Here is a 19,968-nt window from a genome sequence, read left to right on the forward strand (position 1 = left end):
GGGTTAGTAAGTGGCTGGTGTTTGCTTTGGCTTTGCTGCCAAAACAGCTAGACAGCGGAGTGAGGGGAGGACAAAGGGCCCGCTCCCTTTCAGGGTGCAGGACTTGAGCTCTTGATGTAGGCGGAAGGCACCCTCAGGTTTGGCCTGGAGCTTGGTGTTTAGCTACCAGGGCGAGGGCTGGCTCGAGCTTCAAGGCAGGTAGGAGCCAGGAAACTCAAACCACGCTAGTTCCAGCTTTGGTTTGGTTGGTTTATAACTGGGTGTCCTGACCCTATGGACTATTCTTTTCTGATCCTTCCATGTCATAGATGCTATTGACCTGAGACCATAACATACCTCAGAAAGATAAAGGAGCCCTAGGATTTTGCCACAGTCCCTGTGAAGCGTGAGCAAGAGTAGCTTTGACCTCCAGACGGTGGCCAGGAACTCTAATCACTGAGCAACTGGTTAGCAGTGTGCAGATGATTCTACTCCTTACGTCACCGTGCGTCCCTGGCATTGATTTCCTTCATTAGCAGATAATGCACAGTCACCTGCACGTTAAGGACATACCGAAGACATAAGATCTGACTAATCTCTGAACCCTGTATGTGTGGCTTTGGTAATTACTGTCACTTGTGATCCTTGTCATTAACTCTCTCTGCATCCACAGCCAGGGAAATCTCTTCACACTCTGTAGAAAACATTACCTACCATATTTATGTATAGAAAAAATTTGTCTTACAACAAATGACTAAATTCTAGCCTCTGTCATCCTCAGCAAAAGTGTTTGGAATTCATGAACTATGCGGATATTTGTAACTATATTTTCATTCCCAATTGCTCCCCAGTTGTAAGGGTTATTAGCACATATGTCGGTTATTTTCTGTAACAATTAAATAGCACTTTCTTTGTGCCAGGCATTGTGCCAGGGACTTTATAAATACTGACTCGTTGAATCCAATTTAATTCATTTAATACCAATTCTATGAGGTAGGAAGCTGAGGCACAGAGCTTAAGCACACTGGCCATGGTCACACCTGGTGCGTGTGCTGGGTGAGCCTGACCCCATGCAAGGCTGAGAGCAGTCACGCAGATTTCCTTAGAGAAGTATAAAAACACCTGGACTCGTTAATGCTTCAAAACCAAAGCTCTTAACTAAGAATTGATCCCAGCTATGAAGTAATACACACATATATCAATTTATGTTTGGGCCCAAATACCACAGAAAATAGAAATGTGTAGAATAAAACGATATTGCCATTTTTTCAATCAGAGATGGCAGTATTCTACATTCAGGGCTTCCTGTGACCAAGGCTTTGGTTTGACTGGTTTTAAGTAGGGATATATGATATCAGAATAGCTTTTGCTCATCTGTGGCCTAATGTTTAAATAAACAGTATGGCCTTCTCTGGTTCAGTCAGCTAAAAGCAACTGAATTCCCACAATGTAAACAGTAGTATGTATGCAGTGCTGTGGGTAACCTGAGGACGTTAAATGGCCTTTGCCTCCCCTCACACCACCGCACAGAGCATGTATCCTAGTTGGAAAGATGTCACATACACAAGTGGGAAGTTTACCATGAACCCCAAGAGTGTTTAAAAGCAGTATGAGATGTGAACCAGACAGTCTCAGATACGGCCTCAAGGACTCTGTCGCCCAGCTCCACCATTTTACAGGCAGAAGGTTGAGACCTAGAGAGGGGACGGGGCTTGCCCAGGGTCACACAGAGAGCATTGCTTTCCAGATGAGTGGAACAGACATTAAACGGGGGAGCACACACAACACTAGCCCTGCAGACCTAGGACCTGGCTCCTAGGCTTGCTGACACGTAACATGGGGCAGATGATTTGGAAAGTCCTTTCCAATTGTAGAATGTTCTGGGCTCTGTCAGTACCTTGTTTTGGAAGAGGGCAAAATGAGAGGATGTGGTCTCCTAGGGTAAATTGGTATCTCTTAGGCTTGGGTGTTACCTAGGACGTGCTGGCACAACACGGGCACTCAGTAAATACTTGTTGAATGAATGTTTTCCCGAGATAGGAGTCACTCTGGTTTGTAGAACATCCCTCTGCGAACTCACGGGAGGGAGATGGAAGGAGCACGGGGATGCTGAGCAGAGGAAGGCTGCTAATGAAGGTGTTACCGTACAAGGCAGGGCACCATCTTGGGCTGCCCAGGCTTTGAAGATGGGTAGAAAGGCCCAGGCCAAAGTGTAGCCTGAGATTAAGGAGGAGAGGTTAAGACGGTGCCCAAGGGGGCCACACCTTCTTAGGCGTATTCACCAGGAACCGGTATTAGGCTGGGTCAGGAGTATCCACACCCTCTTCACTTGTGAGCTTAGAAAAAGCGAAGGGCTTATGTGCAGAGATGACTCAGGCTCACAAAAACAAGAAAATCTTGACTTAAGGCCAGCAAGGTAGTGCACAGCTCCTTTGTGGGAGCATAGTCAGCCTTCTGAACATAGTTTGCCAAGTGGAGATGAAAAACGGGGATCACACAAGGACGGGAGAGAGTGCAAAAGATGCAGTCCTAGGATGTGATCCTGCCCTTTGTCCTCTGGGCCTGCCTGGGACACCTGGGATGGCTCTCCTGATCCTGTGTCTTCAGTGTCTTACTAAAGGGCCAGGTGACCATTTCACTTCAGATGGAACATGAAGGAACATGCTCAGGTAGCTCAGGGGCCATAGAGGACTTCAAGGGGAGACGGGAACAGAAGGAGGTTTGAAAGGAATGATCACTCTTTAGGTAGCCAGGAGGTCAACAGAGCACAGCTGCCCACTCAGCAGGGGCAGTTTGACTTCTGGCCTGAGCCGTCACAGGCCCTTTCCCCCTGGGAGACAGAGGAAGGGGGCCAAGGTGGGTGGGAGGAGAAGGTGCTGACCACGGCTTCCTGTCCCCTGCCTGTGCTCACAGTCCCCCACTCAGGACAAACCTGTGGTGCTGGCTGTGACCAAAAGTCATCACAATTCAAGAAACCAAGTAAGGCAGTTAACTGATGCTGGGAAACAGCAGTCCCGGCTCCAAGGGCCAGGGTGGAGCTCACCCACAGAGTCAGCACCGGTCCCCTGCAGCGTGGTGCATCGACCAGGGCCTTGGGAAACATCCTCCTTCCCTTTGACACTTCAAGGCAACTGGCTCCACTGGTTTTGAGAGGTTTAGGATCTGTAGCTATTTACAGATGGACAGATTGCATTTGTGGACGTTTGCAGCAGGACCAAGGAGTGAAGAAGGCTGGGGTTTTGGAGTCAGGCCAGATTTTGAATCTCAGTTCAGCTTCTTTACCAGCTATGTGACCTTGAGAAAATTACTTCTCTGGCCAGTTTCCTCAGTTGTTTAAAAAAAAATTTGTACAATGTTGTGAGAACTAGAAATTTGTGTGTGTGCACGTGTACACGTGTGTATATGTGATGTCGGATTCATAGCAGGCATTCAGTACATTGTCATCATCATTATCATTAGTGACACTCAACACTCAGATGTATATCTTTGGGCAAATTTGGGTTGTTTAGTGTTTGTAGTCTAACTTACCAGTTTCTCACAATATGAATTCCATTTGCATGCCTGAGAAATAAAAATATCCTCCTCAAGGAACTCTTAATTGTGGACGTCCAAGGTTTTGAGAACCATATTAAATGTATAACCTCCTCCCCACCCTGTATTTGCCCACCTTCTACTAATTTTGGAATATTGCTAAATGTTTTATTTCACAATACATCATAAAATGGCCAACTTGTTGATACACAGTTCTCCAGGTTAAGATTATTGTCCTCCTATCTGTGTATCTCTTAGTCACTTTGGGGAGCCATATGGCTTGATGATAAATCATTGTGTGATTTGTAGATTACCAGCTGAAATAAAGCCTGTCTAATTCCTGAGATATACATAATGACAGTACGGTATAATTTAATCTGTAATGTTGTGGTTATATGGAGTATTTCTTCTAAGAGTACATAAGCCCAATAATGGCATTGCGAGAAAATTGTAATTATAACATGTACCATGAAACAAATGCCATTCTCATTAAGAGTTACTATGTAATTCATTTGAAATGCCAAATTGTAGGCCATGGTCTGCTTAATAATTGAGACCGCAGTGTCCCCGTTCTATTAATATAAAGGAATGGGGCAGACCCTCAGAGTTGGACATAACATGGTTTTGCCTGAAACTCTGGGACTGAAAGATGGTGGAGTCCTACAGGAACAAGACCGTCTATGTGAAATCAGCCTGTACGTTCTGTGCTCGTAAGAGACCTGCAGCTTATATCATAAACTGCTCTGGCAAATGTGTGAGGCCTACGTCAGTGTTTATTGAGGTCTTCCAGCAAATGTAATCATCACTAATTAATCCTATTTAACCTGCTGGAACCTGGGGCCATTTCTTAAATACATCCTGTTCGTACATCATCTTGAATATGCGTCTGCGTGATGTTAACTGCGGACAATTCTGAAACAGTAGCGGGCATGCCACCTGCCTCATTCTCACTGGCGTTGTGTTTCTTGCGCACACACAAACCCCACATCCAAACCGCAGAGGGAATGCGCGTGGTTTCTGTGTCGCAGGGTGCCGCTACTCTCAGAAATTATTTTTATTCTTCTTGGAAATTCTTGCTTCTGGCTTCTAGGACTCATAGGCCCCCCTAGACTTACGTCACTTGAGGGGTGAAGCGGACTGGAGCACACATGCTTGAAGTGGTAGGTGTGCAAAAAGAGCCTGTCAGAGACAAATGGCCTGTCAGGTCCCAGGCAGCTGCGCGTGCCTTTTCCTCCCTCGTTTGTAAGATGGGAGGGCTGCTCACAGCCTATTTGGTGACACGGTAAATGTGAAAACACTTTGCAAACTGTAATATAAGCTGAAACAAGACTGATACAACACTGAATTCCCTTTCTCTGGTCCTCAGCTCTGGGCCTGCAGGTGCCAACACCCTGTACCCCTATTCTGGGAAGGACGGAGAGAGCAGAATGCAGTAGTTAGTTGAGTAAGAGGCAGAATGAGGGCCTCCCGGGCCGCCCTTCCATCCCACACACACAGGGCACCCACTCCAAGCTGCTGCAGTGACTGACTGTTCTGTTACCCTTGAGGAGGGCAGGGACCTTCTGCTTAACTCTCACGTGGCTGCCGATCGGAAGTGGGGAGAGGGGACATAGAAGCAGAAGGGATAATTATTCACAGAAAACGTTTTTCTTGTTCTTTTTCACACAATGCCTACAAGATAGGAGAAAATGAATGAATAGAAACCTTGAATACACTGCTTTTTCCAAGCCCATGGTCAGAGACAAAAGAAAAAAGCACATGAGAAATAAAAGCGACTCTCCCCTTCCGTTTTCCCTCCTTTCGTTCTATTTTCTGACGAGCCCAGAGCGGGAGTGTCCCATGTGCCATGTGCTCTCCACGCACCGTGGGTCAGATCAGGCATCTTGTGTGGCAGTGCATCGTGTCTGCAGTCTGTCCCCAAGGGGGGTTCCGCAGCACTGTGACAGCTCGAAATCCCTCCTCACTGCTGTGAGGGGGCAGAGTTTTAGTCATTTCCAAGATCTGGTGGTCTTGAAAGGGGGATCTCTACAGACGGAAATCTCTCCTCCGCCTCAGCATATGTTTATCTAAGTGATGAGGGGACCCAAAGTGGGGTAGGGGGACTGACTTCCTTGACCTCAAAACTCCAAGTGTGCAGATGATTGTGCCCAGCGGGCTCTGTTGGCAGCGCCTGACGCAGAAAGAAAGCGGCACAGCCCAGCATCCAGCCCCTCTCTCCTCTACTGGTCTGTGAGTTCCGTTCGTCACTAAGAATGCTATTTGGGGATTTTCCCCTCTTGCTTTTATTACCTTAACACTAGACAAGTGAAGAAGAAGAAGAGTTAGAGGAGGAAGAGGAGGACCTGGAAGAAGACAGGAAATCCACAAAAGAAGAGGAGAGTGAGGTGCCGAAGTCCCCGGAGCCGCCGCCGGTCCCCGTCCTGGCTCCCACAGAGGGGCCGCCCCTGCAGGCCCTCGGCCAGCCCTCAGGCTCCTTCGTCTGTGAAATGCCCAACTGTGGGGCTGTAAGTGTCTGTGTGTCGTCTGGGGATCTGGGACAAGTGAGGGCCGTACGGCTGTGCCTGGCTTTAAGAGACGATGCATTTTTGAAAGCGTGCGCTTTCAGCAGTGAAAGTGGCAGAGCGTGCTCAGGTTGCCATTGCCAGCTTACTCATTTGGCCAACAGGTTTTACAGGGTGTGTGTTCCATGTCAAGTACGGAGCTGCATGCTGGAGGACACGAAGGTGCCTGCCTGCAGGAAGTGTGTCATTCTGAGCTCTGCAGCGAGTGTTGGCCTCCAATCTGTACTGGGACCCCTGCACTCGCCGGGGCTGTGCGTCACACAGGCTTGTGCCTGGCAGTGTGCATTTAAAAATGCACCAGCCTGCAGACAAAAATCGTCCTTTTATGACATAATTGCTTGCCCCCGCCGCCTGCAGCTTTGCCTGTCTGGAAGGTTTTGCGTTTCGTAGTTCATAAAGTGTTACTAATTCAAATGTCACTAGTTCAAAATTTGAAAAAGTTGTTACAAAGATTTAGCTAAAGTTTCTTTGTACTCTGTGGGAGAAGAAAGATTTACTAAGTAAATTAATCATGTAAACAGGCTGAAAGAGAGTCTCTGTAATTACTTAGCCTTGTACTTTTCAAGTACTTTAGAAGCACCATTTAGCTAAAGTAAAACAAGTTCACCATTTGGTGATTCTTAGCACTAGAGAAAGGCCTTACAGAATCTGTACTGGCCTAGTCTAAAGCCCCGTATGTATTTTCAAGGATGTCTTTAAAGGTTGTTTACTTTGGACTCTTATTCTCCCACTGGTCCCCCACTAGTCTGAATTGGGGAACTCTTCCCAAATCGGGTTTCTTAAAGCCGGGCACACCTACATAGGCCAGTTCTAGAGGTTTACCTCCAAAATGAGAATGCTGCTCCTTTCACGAGAAGACCGGTTTTCCGCAGTTTAGAGTCTTGTCTTCACTTGAACGTGACGTAGGACGGTACTGTTTTCCGGAGTGTATTGAAGGCTGCTTATGGAGTCTGTCACTTAGATGGAGAAAGCAAGTCTTTAAAATTTTTAGATCCTAAAACAGAAATTGATTGAAATTGATTCACGTTTAAGAAAAAAATGGAAAAGTAAAAAAGAAAAATATATATATATAATATCAATTTTGCATTAGCTTTGGAGAAAACAGAAGAAATTGCTAGCTTGTTTCCGTCTTTGATGTTTAATGACCTGGCCTCTTCACTCCATCGTTGCCATTTTGTATAGAGCGCTTTGGTGCAGGGATGATTAAGACGTGACTTTAAATGACAGTATTTCTTAGTGAATGTGTTCAGAAATTGAATGCTTCCTCAACTCCTAGTTTTGGTATACAGTAAATTGTTTACCAAGTGGGAAGTCATTTTTTTATTTTTCCCAATCAGAAATGCTCCGCAAGGTAGATATTTTTTAATGACTTTTTAAAAGTCACGGGGGAAAAAGCATGCTGGTTTTATTCCTGGCCTAATGGTGGAGGCTTTGGTTTCTAAATTGACAACAGATTATTTTCTCTGTAAGACAATAAACAGAGCCCATGAACTTAACACAGAGCAACCACTGCAGCTGGACAGCTCAGCGGGTACTCCCTCCAATGAGTTTAACAAGCTCAAAGTTGGGGCTCTTGGGATTCAGGGGTGTGGATCACATCCCTTTATAGCAGTGGTTCTGAACTGGGGATGGTGTGTTCCCCCAAGAATATTTGACAATGTCTGGAGACATTTTCGTCACTACTGGAAAGTGCTACTGCCATCTGGTAGGTAGAGGCCAGAGATATTGCTAAACACGGTACAACACAGGCACCCACAACAAGAATTATTCAGCCCAAAATGGAAGTCATGCTGAGATTGAGAAGCCCAGCTTTATGGCAAGCTTAAAAATACTGTCCAGGTCCTTTCTCTTTTATCACTCTGTATTAAAATTTGGGGTTTTAAACATCGTTTCAATAATGGACTACTGATTGAGGCTTCATTTAATGTATAGAATATGTCAGAGTACCGAATCAATGTCTTTCAAACGGTTCTTGGGGTGCTAGGGCTTCCTGGGGGTAGATAGAGCTGCACAAACAGACTGGGTTCTGGGGTGCTGTCTCCATTGCAGCCAGAGCACCTCTGCTTTTAAGTTGAGCTTGAGCTTTTGAGTAAGACCTGATTTGTTAAAAAAGAAAGGAGGAAGGAAGGGAGGGAGGAAGTAAAATAGGGAGGGAGGGAAGTAATTTTTGGCTTAAAAAAAAGTTTGAAAGTTGGTCCAACCCCCTCATTTTACAGATGAAAAAAATAACAATACTAAAGTGTACAGGAGGGAACTGGCCTAACGGCTTCCCTGTTAGTTCCGACAGAGCGGATCTAGAACCCTGTCTCTTAATTTCCAGATGGCAGCTTTATCCTTTGTACTGTGCCACACTGCCTCTTGCCTTCTGGTCATGACCATGATGAGGTTGTCACTGGCACAGCAGTTGTGGTTGTGGTGTTTGAGCCTTACTTTTGTGGGGTATGCCCAAAGTTTGCTTGTACAAAACCCTCGTGCCCATTGTAGACACTGTTGCAAGTATCACATGTTCACCATTGAGTAACTAATAACCCTGATTTCCTTTTCAGGACTGTAGATGTCATGTCACTCCCTTTCTTCCCCAGGTGTTCAGCTCCCGACAGGCACTGAACGGCCATGCCCGCATCCACGGGGGCACCAACCAGGTGACCAAAGCCCGAGGCGCCATCCCCTCCGGGAAGCAGAAGCCTGGCGGGGCCCAGAGCGGGTACTGCTCGGTGAAGAGCTCGCCCTCGCACAGCACCACCAGCGGCGAGACGGACCCCACCACCATCTTCCCCTGCAAGGAGTGTGGCAAGTAGGTGCAATGGGACCAGGGACTGGATCTAAGTCTGTGGTGGATAATTGCTCTGTGAGGACCAGGCCCAGGTGGCCTGAGGTTTCTTTAGCCGGAAAAAGAACCTGGAGTCCTAGACTCTCGAAACTGTTAACTCATCTTTGGGATCTGTACTGTGGACCTCGTCTCTGGCTCAGAATGTGGCCATTCTGACATCTTAGAGCCTGCTAAGGATGGACATCTTCAGAGAGTGAACCTCTAGTGACAAAACTTCACTCATTTCCAGAAATGGTGGACGGGACTCTGATTCCCACTGCTTCCCTTCACACCTAAACCATATGCATTAGTGTCGCTCTCTTTGCGTCCCTGCGGAATGATTTGAGAATGTCTCTAGAACACCTAATCAGGAACTCTCTATAGCAGAGACGGCTCGTATGTGGTCCCCTACCACTACTGCTCACTTCTCTGCCCAGGACAGACATCACTAATCAATCACCACACTCTGCTATCACATTAAGACAGGTCTGCAAATCCTTTTCATTGTAATGCTGGAAGCTGGCACAACCAATTGGTCAGAGTCGACACACGAGATAAAACCTATTTGTCATCCTGCCTCTTTAGGTATAATTTAAAACAACTAAAGGGGAAAGGTGACAGGAGGTAGTAATGATAACAGCTAGCATTGACTGAACACTGATTTTGTTACATTTGTGTGTTTGAACTCATTTAATCCTTACACAGAAACTCTGTGTAATGCAGATACCGTTTCTATCCTCATTTCACAAGTAAGGGTTTAAAGTTAGGTAAAATGACTTGCCTGAGGACACACCTGCAGTGGAGAGCAGAAATGAGATTTGAACCCGGCTTTGTCCGAATGCAGAGCCTGGGCTCCCGGGCACTGCTGCACGGTTTATTTGCTGTAGGTAGCAAATACCGTTGATGGCGAGATGCTGGTTCCCTCCCACAGCATCCAGTAGAGGATTCCAGTTTACTTCTCAGTGAGTCTGCCTGACTCGACGAGTATCACATTGTCATTCTCTTCCCATCATTCCCAATGCCTCGAACGTGGAGAGAAGTGTTATCTGGACAGATGCCAACCAGGTAGCTGCTGAACTCTACCATGAACACACCCCTAGTTGTAAGCGAGGCCTAGTGGGACCTCTGCTATCCTATCTTAATGGAACAGAGCAGGTACCTTAGTATTAATAGTAACTGCCATTTATCAGGCACTCACATGTGCCTGGCACTGTTTTAAAGGATCTTTTACATGTTGTCTTAGTCAATTTTGTGTTGCTGTAACAGTACCACAGACGGGATAATTTAAAAAGAAATTCATTTCTTATAGCTCTGGAGGCTGGGAAGTTCAGGGCCAAGGGAACTGCATCTGGCAAGGGCCTTGCCGTGTCATCCCATGATGGAAGGGCAGAGAGAGTAAGAGATTGAACTCTCAGCCCCTAGCCCTTTTATAATTGGTATTGACCCATTCATGAGGTGGAGCTCTCATGACCTAGACACCTGCCATTGGGCCCCACCTCCCAACACTGTTGCACTGGGGAATAATTTCCATTTCCAATATATGACATTCAACCCATAGCCCTATGAGGCAGGTACTTTCAGTAGCTTCTTTTTACAGGGAGAAACTGAGGCACAGAAAGTGGCCAAGTGGGGATTCAGACAGTGCAGGCTGGCCTGGCCTTGTGCTCTTAGCCTCTGTGCTGTGCTGCCTCTGAGTCACCCTAGCGCAGCTCGGTGCACCCACTGAAGCGAGTTGGAACTAGCCATCTCTTACCCTCTGTGAAGCGCAAGGATGGGAGAGATGGGTCTAGGTGCTGGTCTCCTCCATGCTCTGCTGTCCTTGAGAGCCCAGACGTGATGTCATCTTCATGTCACCACCCGCCAAACACTGAGTGAACCACAAAGACACAGGTCCCTGCATTGAACACCAGGCTTATTTACTTGAAGTAATAATGGACCTACCCTGAGCTGACTACACAGTTATCCCCCACCTGTTTGTCCCAGAGTGCAGGTGTGGAGACATCAAGGTCTTGCCAGTCTCCCCTGAGAGGAGCCAGCACCTTCCCCTAACTGGGCACAAACAGGCTACAACTCCATATTCCACCAGGTGGAGACAAAGGATGGTTTAACAAAACAGAAATCGGTATTTCGTGCTTTCTGGCGGTCTTTCAGTGGCATCTGTTAATATTAAGTGTTGCTGCTATTGTTTGTCTTGTTTTTAGCATTGCTTGGAAACTTTTCTACCTGACGTCCAGTTAAGATTTCATACAAAATAGAAATGTTTCCTGTGGTTTTTCAGACTGGGAACAATATTAGGCAAATATTCACAGAATGCCTCTTTTAGCTGCTGAAATTATGTTCATCACATTTAAGTTTTCACTATGTCCAAATGGAATTGTGACTTTTCAACCCTGTTCGACTCTGGCCTTGGAAATTGGGGTTGGTGTTTTTTTTCCTTTATCAGCTCAGGAATGAATATAGAGTATTTCTGCCAGACCCTCTCTATAAATAGACAGTCTCACACCTGGGAAACCTTTTTCTGAGAAAGGTCCAGATAGTATATGTTTTAGGCTTTATGGACAATACTGTCTCTGTCACATCTGCTCAGTGTTGCCACTGTAGTACAAAAGCAGCCATAGACAATACGTAAATAGATAAGGCTGTGTGCCAGTAAAATTTTATTTACACAAATTGGTTCGATTTGGCCCACTGACCATAGTTTGTAGACCCCAGGTCTAGAGGATTAACCCCAGAAATACTATATCCTTCTGTCCCGGCGTTTCCCAACCTTAGCACTATTGACATTTCGGGTCTGATGATTCCTTGTTTGGGGAAGAGGGGCTGTCCCCTGCACTGTAGCATGTTTAGCAGCATCCCTGGGCTCTATCCACTAGACACCAGAAGTACCACTGCCCCCACCACAGTTGTGACAACCAAAACTGTATCCAGACATTGCCAAATGTTTCCTGGTCCCCCTCCAGCTGAGAACTTATTTTATTCTAAAGCCAACAGTAGGAAATTACGATGATAACTGGCCAACAAGAAGGGGTCTCACATGAAAAGGAGTGGTAGATGCAGCTCAGAAGTCAAGTACAACAAAGACAGAAGAAGGGCCATTGGCCGCACAGTTACTGGTGACCTTGAGAAGGGCAGCTGGGCTGAAGTGGAGGGTACAGTGATCCGATTGGAGAGGCTGGAGGAGACCCACCAAGTGTGTGTGGGCAGATCCTTCGGGAATTTTGTCTGTGTTAGAACATGTGGAGAAAGGCAAATAAATAAATAAGTGAGTAAGAATTTGGCTGTGGAAGAACAGGGCCAGAAGCCAGAGGGGGATAATGGGTTGTTTTGTGATGGGACCTGTCAGAGCTCGTTCGCACGACACGGGGATTCCCCGGTGCAGCGGGCTTGGCTAGTGACAGGGAGAAAGGGCATGTGCTCCAACCCCAGATGAACGGCAGGGCCCCTGGGAGTTCCTCCTGCGTCATCACAGGAAGGAAGCCTGCTGCCCCATCAGTGTGTTCCTGTCCCCATGCCCTTTCCTTGTAATGCTTGGAGAGGAGGGAGAAGAGGTGACAGGTCATAGGAAGAGAAGGTCCTAGAGGCCAGGGACTCTGTCATACCACACACCCCCATTCCCTGCGGGATACCCATATTTGCAGGAATTCACATCCCCTTCTAAGTTTCACATGCTTCTTCTTCTTTGTTTTTAGGGTCTTCTTCAAGATCAAAAGCCGAAATGCACACATGAAAACTCACAGGCAGCAGGAGGAACAGCAGAGGCAAAAGGCTCAGAAAGCAGCTTTTGCGGCTGAGATGGCAGCCACGATCGAGAGGACTACGGGGCCGGTGGGGGCACCGGGGCTGCTGCCCTTGGACCAGCTGGGTCTGATCAAACCCGTCAAGGATGTGGATATCCTCGACGACGACGTCGTCCAGCAGTTAGGAGGCGTCATGGAAGAGGCCGAGGTCGTGGACACTGATCTTCTCTTGGATGATCAAGATTCAGTTTTGCTTCAGGGTGACGCGGAACTATAAAGCCCTGCTTGTCGCTTAGAGACAGTGAAAACCCATGGCCTCTGTCTTCATCAATCAGGAAACCTGGACTGCCTGCTTGTTTTGTAACCCTTTAAACTACCTGTTTAAAAAGTGGTCGTTTTATTCAGGTTTAGGGAAAAGAAAATCCCTCTTCTGTTCCTTTTATTTAAAGAAAAATTGTTTTTGTGGGGGTTGGGGGGGAATAAATAATTGGCACAATGATTTTTAAGAGGTGTTTCATCTGGGCTACATTCTCACAAAGTCATCCCCGGCAGGGAATGACTGGACATTCATGTTCCATTGCTTTCAGAAGTCAACCGTCGTGGTTGCCTTTTATCCCAAAGCTCGCTGTGAGTGTGTGTGTGAAGCAGGCTGCCCTCTCGTGCTGGGGCCCTGGGCCATCTTTTCCAACCAAGAGTTACTTTTATTCTGTTCTGACCTCATTCCGTAGTTTGCAGTGAGCTTGGCATCTTTGCCAGGAGACTCTTTGCTAAGGGGTAGCTTTCCAGGGGCACAGTAAGCCTTGTGTTTCACATACGTCATGTGAGGGGTTGATCAAGTGTGAAAATAGGTTTCCCCTGCATTGCCTGTCACTCTTTGCAGGAATGGAGTACTGTATAATTTTAGGCTTTTACTCCCAGCAGTGATTTATCAAGGACCTGGTTAATAGAGCAATGGTCCTCTTGCATGTTCCTTGGGGACTGGTCAACTCTGAGCAGTGGGTGGCAGAGCTGTGTTTTAGCATGAACTGACTAGAGACCTATCTGGAAGCAGATACCCTGATTATTAAGTTGCCAGGAGGACTGCTTTCGGTTTAGGGTGGTTGAAGGGTTCATGCTGAAGTACCTGGAATGCCAGGACGTTTTCTTTTGCCCAAAAAAGTAGATCAGAAGAGCCTATTCTTTTTGCAACACCATTAATGGTTAGCGGAGTTCTGAAGTTACTTTGTGCCACTTGGAAGTACTGTGAAATGTCATTCACTTGGATTTTGCTGTAATTCACATCTGCTGGACTGAAGTTTACCTTGACACTAGCCATGAGAGTTTTCTAACACATGTAATAGCAAATACAAGAGAAAAAGCATCGAAGACCAACGAAAATGGTGTCAGGTACACTTTAGCTAAAATGTTTGCGTTCAGACAATGAATGCATTCATTCTAAGTCACTTACCAAAGCACTTCTAGACTTCTCCAAACTACATGACTTTGCCCTGCCCTCCTCCTGTCCCTGTCAGCAGGGTTGCTGTTTGTACTTGAAGGTAATAAACCTGTAATCCTTCAAAAATGTCGTTTAGCCCAGATTTTGAGCTGAGTCAGACTGACCCATCCCACTGTTCGGGCAAAAGTCAGACTGGGATGCAGCCCCAGCACAGAAAGGATCCTGCTCATGGCTCCCCCTTCAGTGTTAATGCTGTGTGACTTCGGTGCAGGTGTTTGCAGGCCTCAACCCACCCCAGGTATGCTGGTTCCCAGCTCCGTGTAAGTGTGGCTATCGTGCTAGGCCACTCTGCTGGCACATTAGTAGCTTGACGTTAGAGTATCAGTGGAAGCATGAGGGTTGGAGCCGAGCATCTTTTAAGTTTGACTCTGCAGAAGCATTTAGCACACACTCGTAGGGGCCAGCATGGCCCACAGCAGCCCCACACACGCGGTGGTCTCTGAATCTCAGGAAAGCCATGGACAGAAGAAAAATGCAGAGATGCTTTTCATTTCCATCATTCTGTTTTCAGAGAAGAGGTCTTAAGAGTTTTCCTTCATCTTTTGTTTAGAGAATAAAGGTTTCACTTGCTGCCGTTTCGGAAAGTTTATTCCATTCTGTGTTTTATCTAAGCAGTTTTGAGTTAAGAGCTGCCTGGGCAGTGTGCCTCAACTTTGTGGCAGAATGATGACAGAACCATTGCACTGTCACGTCATTGGCTGATCATCTGTCCCCGTCACTGCTTCCCTCCACTCAACCAGTGTCCGAGGGGGAGTCTAGAATGGTGCTGCTGTTGGGTCTATGGAAGCTGATCTATCAAAGGAGCAAACATCCAGAAAAATGTTTATAAAGCAAATGTATTCCTTGTGTTTGAAGACTTGCCCAGCTGTTCTGGTTTTAAACATTAAAAATAAACTGAGTTGCCATGGCAAAAATATAATGCACAATTTACTTTTAATTTTCCATGCAGTATAGCTTAAGAATTTTTGACTTGAAATAACCAAAGAACTCCTCCTTAATGAGACAGTTCAAATTCCTGAATTAGTATTTCTTGACTATCAACTTAAAGAATTGACTTCCTAGTAAAATATTGCACTTATTTTTTTTTCTGAAATTATTCTGCCTGCATGTATGTGTTGTGTTTTAGCTTCCCCCCACCCAACCCCCACCCCAAAGAACTTTTCTTCCTAATGGTCAATGTCTTCAACTCGGTTACTGTTTACTATCAGATGGTTTTTTCATTAGTGAATTTAGACCTCTTTGAGAAAGCTTGTATATAAAAAGTTAACAGATATATTTTATGGAAAAACCCATCTTATTTTCAAATATATTTAACTGCTGTTATATTTTATTAGAGGAAGGTTGTAAATATTTTCTAGGAGTTCTATTGTAAAGAAAAGTATTTTTGAAAAAAATTAATGTAATAAAAAGGAAAACATTTTTAAATAGTGGTTGTGATTGCTTCCTGTCCTGGCTTCATTATGTTCTATTCTCAGCAAATGACTTGCATGCCTTCCATATCGGGATGTAATTTATTCAGGTTTGCACTATTAATAAGTCGACATCATAATATCTAGTGTGCTTAACTGTATTTTCCCGGAATGCAGGTCTCTTGGTCCATATCAAAGCACTGTGTATAGCATATTCATAATTTTTCTTTTGTAATGTGTGTATTTTTAATAAGGATTTTATGTAACATTTTGGCAAAAAGAGGACAGTATTTTCTAGTGAATTTTATAATAACATTTTGCTAAAAATGTTTCTTCCTAGGTCAGTTTTTGTTAAGGTGAACCAAAAGTCTTATTTTACCAGGGGTTTAAAAAAGTTTGAAGCTTGAAAGCAAAGTTATATTTAAACATCATATGTAACAAATAAATAAAGATGTTTTATAGACTTGTCCTAAAAAGGTGCATTCCTTTAAAAAAAAAAAAACTGGGTCATTCTAGGTTGTTTTCCCCCCCTGAGTGATAAGCATTTTTTTTTAATTATCACAATACTTTCTCAGAAAGAGAAGCAGGAGAATTTTCCTTCACAGGTTCCAGTCATTAGCCTTCTCGGAAATTGATTACAGTTCCTGTAAGTGGGCATTCATCAAATAGATGTAACCAAATAGCCACTGTCATATTTATTTGTGAAAACCTGATTCAATATTGCATCAGCTGCTCTTAAAATAAAATATCTTTTTGAGTTTCATTTGGCTTTAATATCCTTTCTTTCTAGCCACTGAAATGACTCCTCAATGCTGACTAATGTGAATTTACCTGTTACCTGGTTTCTGTAGACATCAGGTTTAGAGGTCTGATCAGGGAGCTTAGTATTACATGCAAGTATCTTATCCTCCACAAAATCTTTGTCCACCCTGATTTATTGCATTTTAAATCTTCATTTCCAAATTTCGATAAGTAAGTTTACTTTTTAATGGTCAACAGAAAACTTTAGAAGAAATTTGAAATTCTAGAGTATATACAGAATTTGCTTCAGGTGGGCAGTGCCTATTCAAGATCTTGGCTCTTTTGGTTTTTTACTTTAATTTTAGCTATTAATTTTAGTCCTTTGGCAAAGAAAAGAGTTATTCCTCTAGAAGCAGTGTGCATTTAGCCAGTGTTACAAATTTAAATCCTGCTTCCAGGGGCCTGGGTGTCCAATCGGAAGACTTTTTTCTTAGTCCTCATGAGCCACCATGTACCAGGCATTACTCCATACTGTGTTATACGTGGGGGAGGAGAGTGTGTAACGGTGGCTGTACATGATTCCTTCCTGCCAAGGAATGTAATACTTTGGAAGATGTATGTGGGCCTGGGAACAGATCCAGTTCCACCACTGGGATGAGTAAAAGTCGTGCTTTATTAATATTCTGAACCCCCTCACCATCACCCACACATACATAGCAATTTATAACAGGTGTGCAGCAACTATTTGTTAAATTAATTACCTCTCTAGTCTCCCAGGTATGCTTATCCATGCGTGTGTGTGTGTGTGTGTGTGTGTGTGTGTGTAAGTAAAACCTCTTTGGCGTTTACCTAAAGTCAATTCTAAATTCCATTTACTCCCTGTCTGCCAGCATCAGCCACAGCCAGGTAGCTGAGATGTGCTCTAGGAATGTGGATTACTTTTAATGTTGACATAGCAAAACATAATTAGGAAGACATTTTAAGAAAGTGAATAATCTATTCCTAAATGGACTGTAAGTGATCTTTGGATCTTTGTATAAAAGAGCCAAGGGGCTGATTATTTCCTTTATGGAAAAGAGAGAATCATTTGAAAACAGAACAACTAGTGCAATCAAAATATGATTGGATTTCAACATACAAATTTTGGGGACAAAAAAATAAAAATACAAATATGATTGAACTTACGAGTATTTGATGTATCTATGTTTATTTTTCATAGATATTTATAGCAAGCAAGGTTTACTCGCATCAACTATGTAGAATCATTGGCCTCCTGTTCATCTGCATGAGGTCAGATGTTTGAAAGTTTAGGCTGTAGGAAAGAGACCCATAGTGGATAGGCCAAGCTTCAGAACCCCGTCCCTGCCCACACACCATGTCAAAGAGCCCTGTCCACAGCCCTGCTGTTGGCAAAACCTGGTTCTGCCCTACAATGACTCCCACCTTGCCCCAGCTAATGGGACCAGATTGTCACCTGACTCAAACACATTATTAGGCCCATAGGCTGTTTGGTGACACAGGACATGGCTTAGCCCAGGAAGTTGAAAGTACCAAATCAAATTCCCACATTTGAGGGTATGAATGAAGAAACTTGGTGAGCCAAAAGCAGCAAGCAGTGGCCACATGCCAGGCAGAGCCCTGAGGTTATACAAACTATTTGTAACCAGAGAAAGCCCATCATTAAAAAGACCATGTTTGGCTGCTGAGGAGTGGACAGGGTATCCAGGCCCTAAGAGTGCTTTGAGCACATTCTTCCAGTTCCAGCAGCACTCTAGGCCACACGTGTCTTTAAAAATAAACCCCTTTTTCTTTTGGGGTGGTGATAGAGTGGTCAGTATCTCTATTCCTTTCATCCAAAAGAGACTTACACAGAAATGGACCTCGTCATAGAATCAGTACCAGCCCACTGCAGGGGTAGATAAGGCACTGAACTAAATTCCAAAGATGGTTATTGATTCAGCTTTAACTAACTCACCATACGACCTTGAGTGAGTCATTTCATCTCTGAGCCTAAGTTTTCTCAGTTATAAAATTAGGATAAAATTCATGTCTTCTGGTGAGGATCAGACTAGGTAAAAGTCATTTGCAAGCTGTAATGTCACCATCATTATGGTTGCAGAACACTCACCCAACTGAGGCTGCTCAAAGGGGATAGAGGCAGGCTGAGGAGCCCTCACAGAAGTGCGATATGGACAGACAGATGCAAACTTTAGAAGCAGCAACAGAGTTGGGAGTGGGGAAGCTGTTGGGAAACCCCATTGGCTGTGAGAGACCACCTTAAATCTCACAATTCAGAGAGAAAGCCTAATTCCGAAAAGGGCACTGGGCAGTCCGCCAGGGTAGGACACAGCCAAATCTTGCAGAAGTGCACACAGGTGGAGTGTGGTGTTTCCATATGCTGGTGTAGGACCACACCGGACATCTCAGCCACACTTCACACGGACTGAATTCTAGTGAACAGGGGCCAGCCTGAGGGGCAGGAAAACTGGTTTCTGCTCCTAGAGCTTTCATCAACTTGTGTGATGTTAGGCAAATCATTCTACCCCTTCCGTGGTTCTCTTGCCTGCAAAATAGTGTAAGTAATATCTACTTGTGTTGAGAAAACCAACATTATATTTGCACAATACTTTATTTAGATGCTACAAAATGTTCTCATAAACTCAATTCTTTTTTTGTTTTTAATCTTCTTAATAACTTCGTGAAGCAGGTAAGGTAGAAACAACTTTATATTACAGATAATGGATGACATTTATTGTGTATTATTATGCGGCGTCATTGTACTAAACTTCATACCTCAGTATTTCATTTAATTCTCATGGCAACTATTTGAAGTAGGAACTATTACTACCATCTCTATTTGACATATGAGAAAACTGAGGCTCAGGGTGCGGAAGTAACTTGCCCAAAGTCACTCAGCTAAGTGGTAAACCTGAGATTAGAAATCAGATCTCCTGATTTTAAGTCCAGAGTTGTCCTTTATTCTAAATTGCCCAGAGTTGTCCTTTATTCTAAATTGCATATGTGAAAGCACTTTGGGAAAACAAAGCATAGAAATTTGCACAAATGAAAAAAATTTTATTTCAGAAAATTATGGTGGACAATAATAACTAAAAATATTTTTGGCTTGTTATAGTAGGCAAAGGCAGCCATTATAAATTCTCAAATACTAGAGTAAGATAAGGATATAAATGATTTAGGAAGAACAGTAGGACAGCGATACACAAGACGGATGGAACACAACAATTCCATCTGGTGTGGGGAAGGAAGGTAGGATTAGGGAACATAACTAGAAGGCTATTGCAATAAGGTAACAGGGTGAGAAATGGACTCAATAGTAGTGGTAGACTTTTTTTCTTTTAATAAAATAAAGATTTGTTAAAATTTTGAAAAATATATAAGAAAATAAATCAACTATTATTCTACTACCCAAAGATAACCGCTATCAATACATTAATTATGTATTTTTTCCAAGCATGAATTTTATGTATGCCTCCAACAAAACAGTAACCATATAGCACGAACACGACTGGAAGGAGAAAACACTGATGGGACTTGATAACTGTCTAGATTGGGCTTAAGCAATTTTATCTAGACCGGTTGTCAGCCAGGCGTTGTACCACCCTTAAAAAGCAAGTTGTCACGTCTCTATGGTTGTTCCTGTACCGGAACAGGAGGATATACTCTCTCCTTTTGCTGAACTCTATGG

At 44.4% G+C, this 19,968-nt stretch overlaps 1 protein-coding gene across 1 annotated transcript in view; it reads left to right on the top strand.

Moving 5' to 3' along the window:
* TRERF1 (transcriptional regulating factor 1) overlaps positions 1–13,085 on the top strand; it is a 36,645-nt gene extending 23,560 nt beyond the window's left edge. Inside the window, exons 11-13 of the mRNA XM_012640801.1 lie at positions 5,811–6,014; positions 8,654–8,865; positions 12,570–13,085. Of these exons, the coding sequence (XP_012496255.1) occupies positions 5,811–6,014; positions 8,654–8,865; positions 12,570–12,894 (741 nt within the window). The 3' untranslated portion in view covers positions 12,895–13,085. The remainder of the gene's footprint in view (positions 1–5,810; positions 6,015–8,653; positions 8,866–12,569) is intronic.
* Positions 13,086–19,968: the final 6,883 nt, after the last annotated feature.

The sequence above is a fragment of the Propithecus coquereli genome, unplaced genomic scaffold (genome assembly GCF_000956105.1).
Source record: "Propithecus coquereli isolate 6110/MARCELLA unplaced genomic scaffold, Pcoq_1.0 Scaffold158, whole genome shotgun sequence".
NCBI classification, from domain to species: domain Eukaryota; kingdom Metazoa; phylum Chordata; class Mammalia; order Primates; family Indriidae; genus Propithecus; species Propithecus coquereli.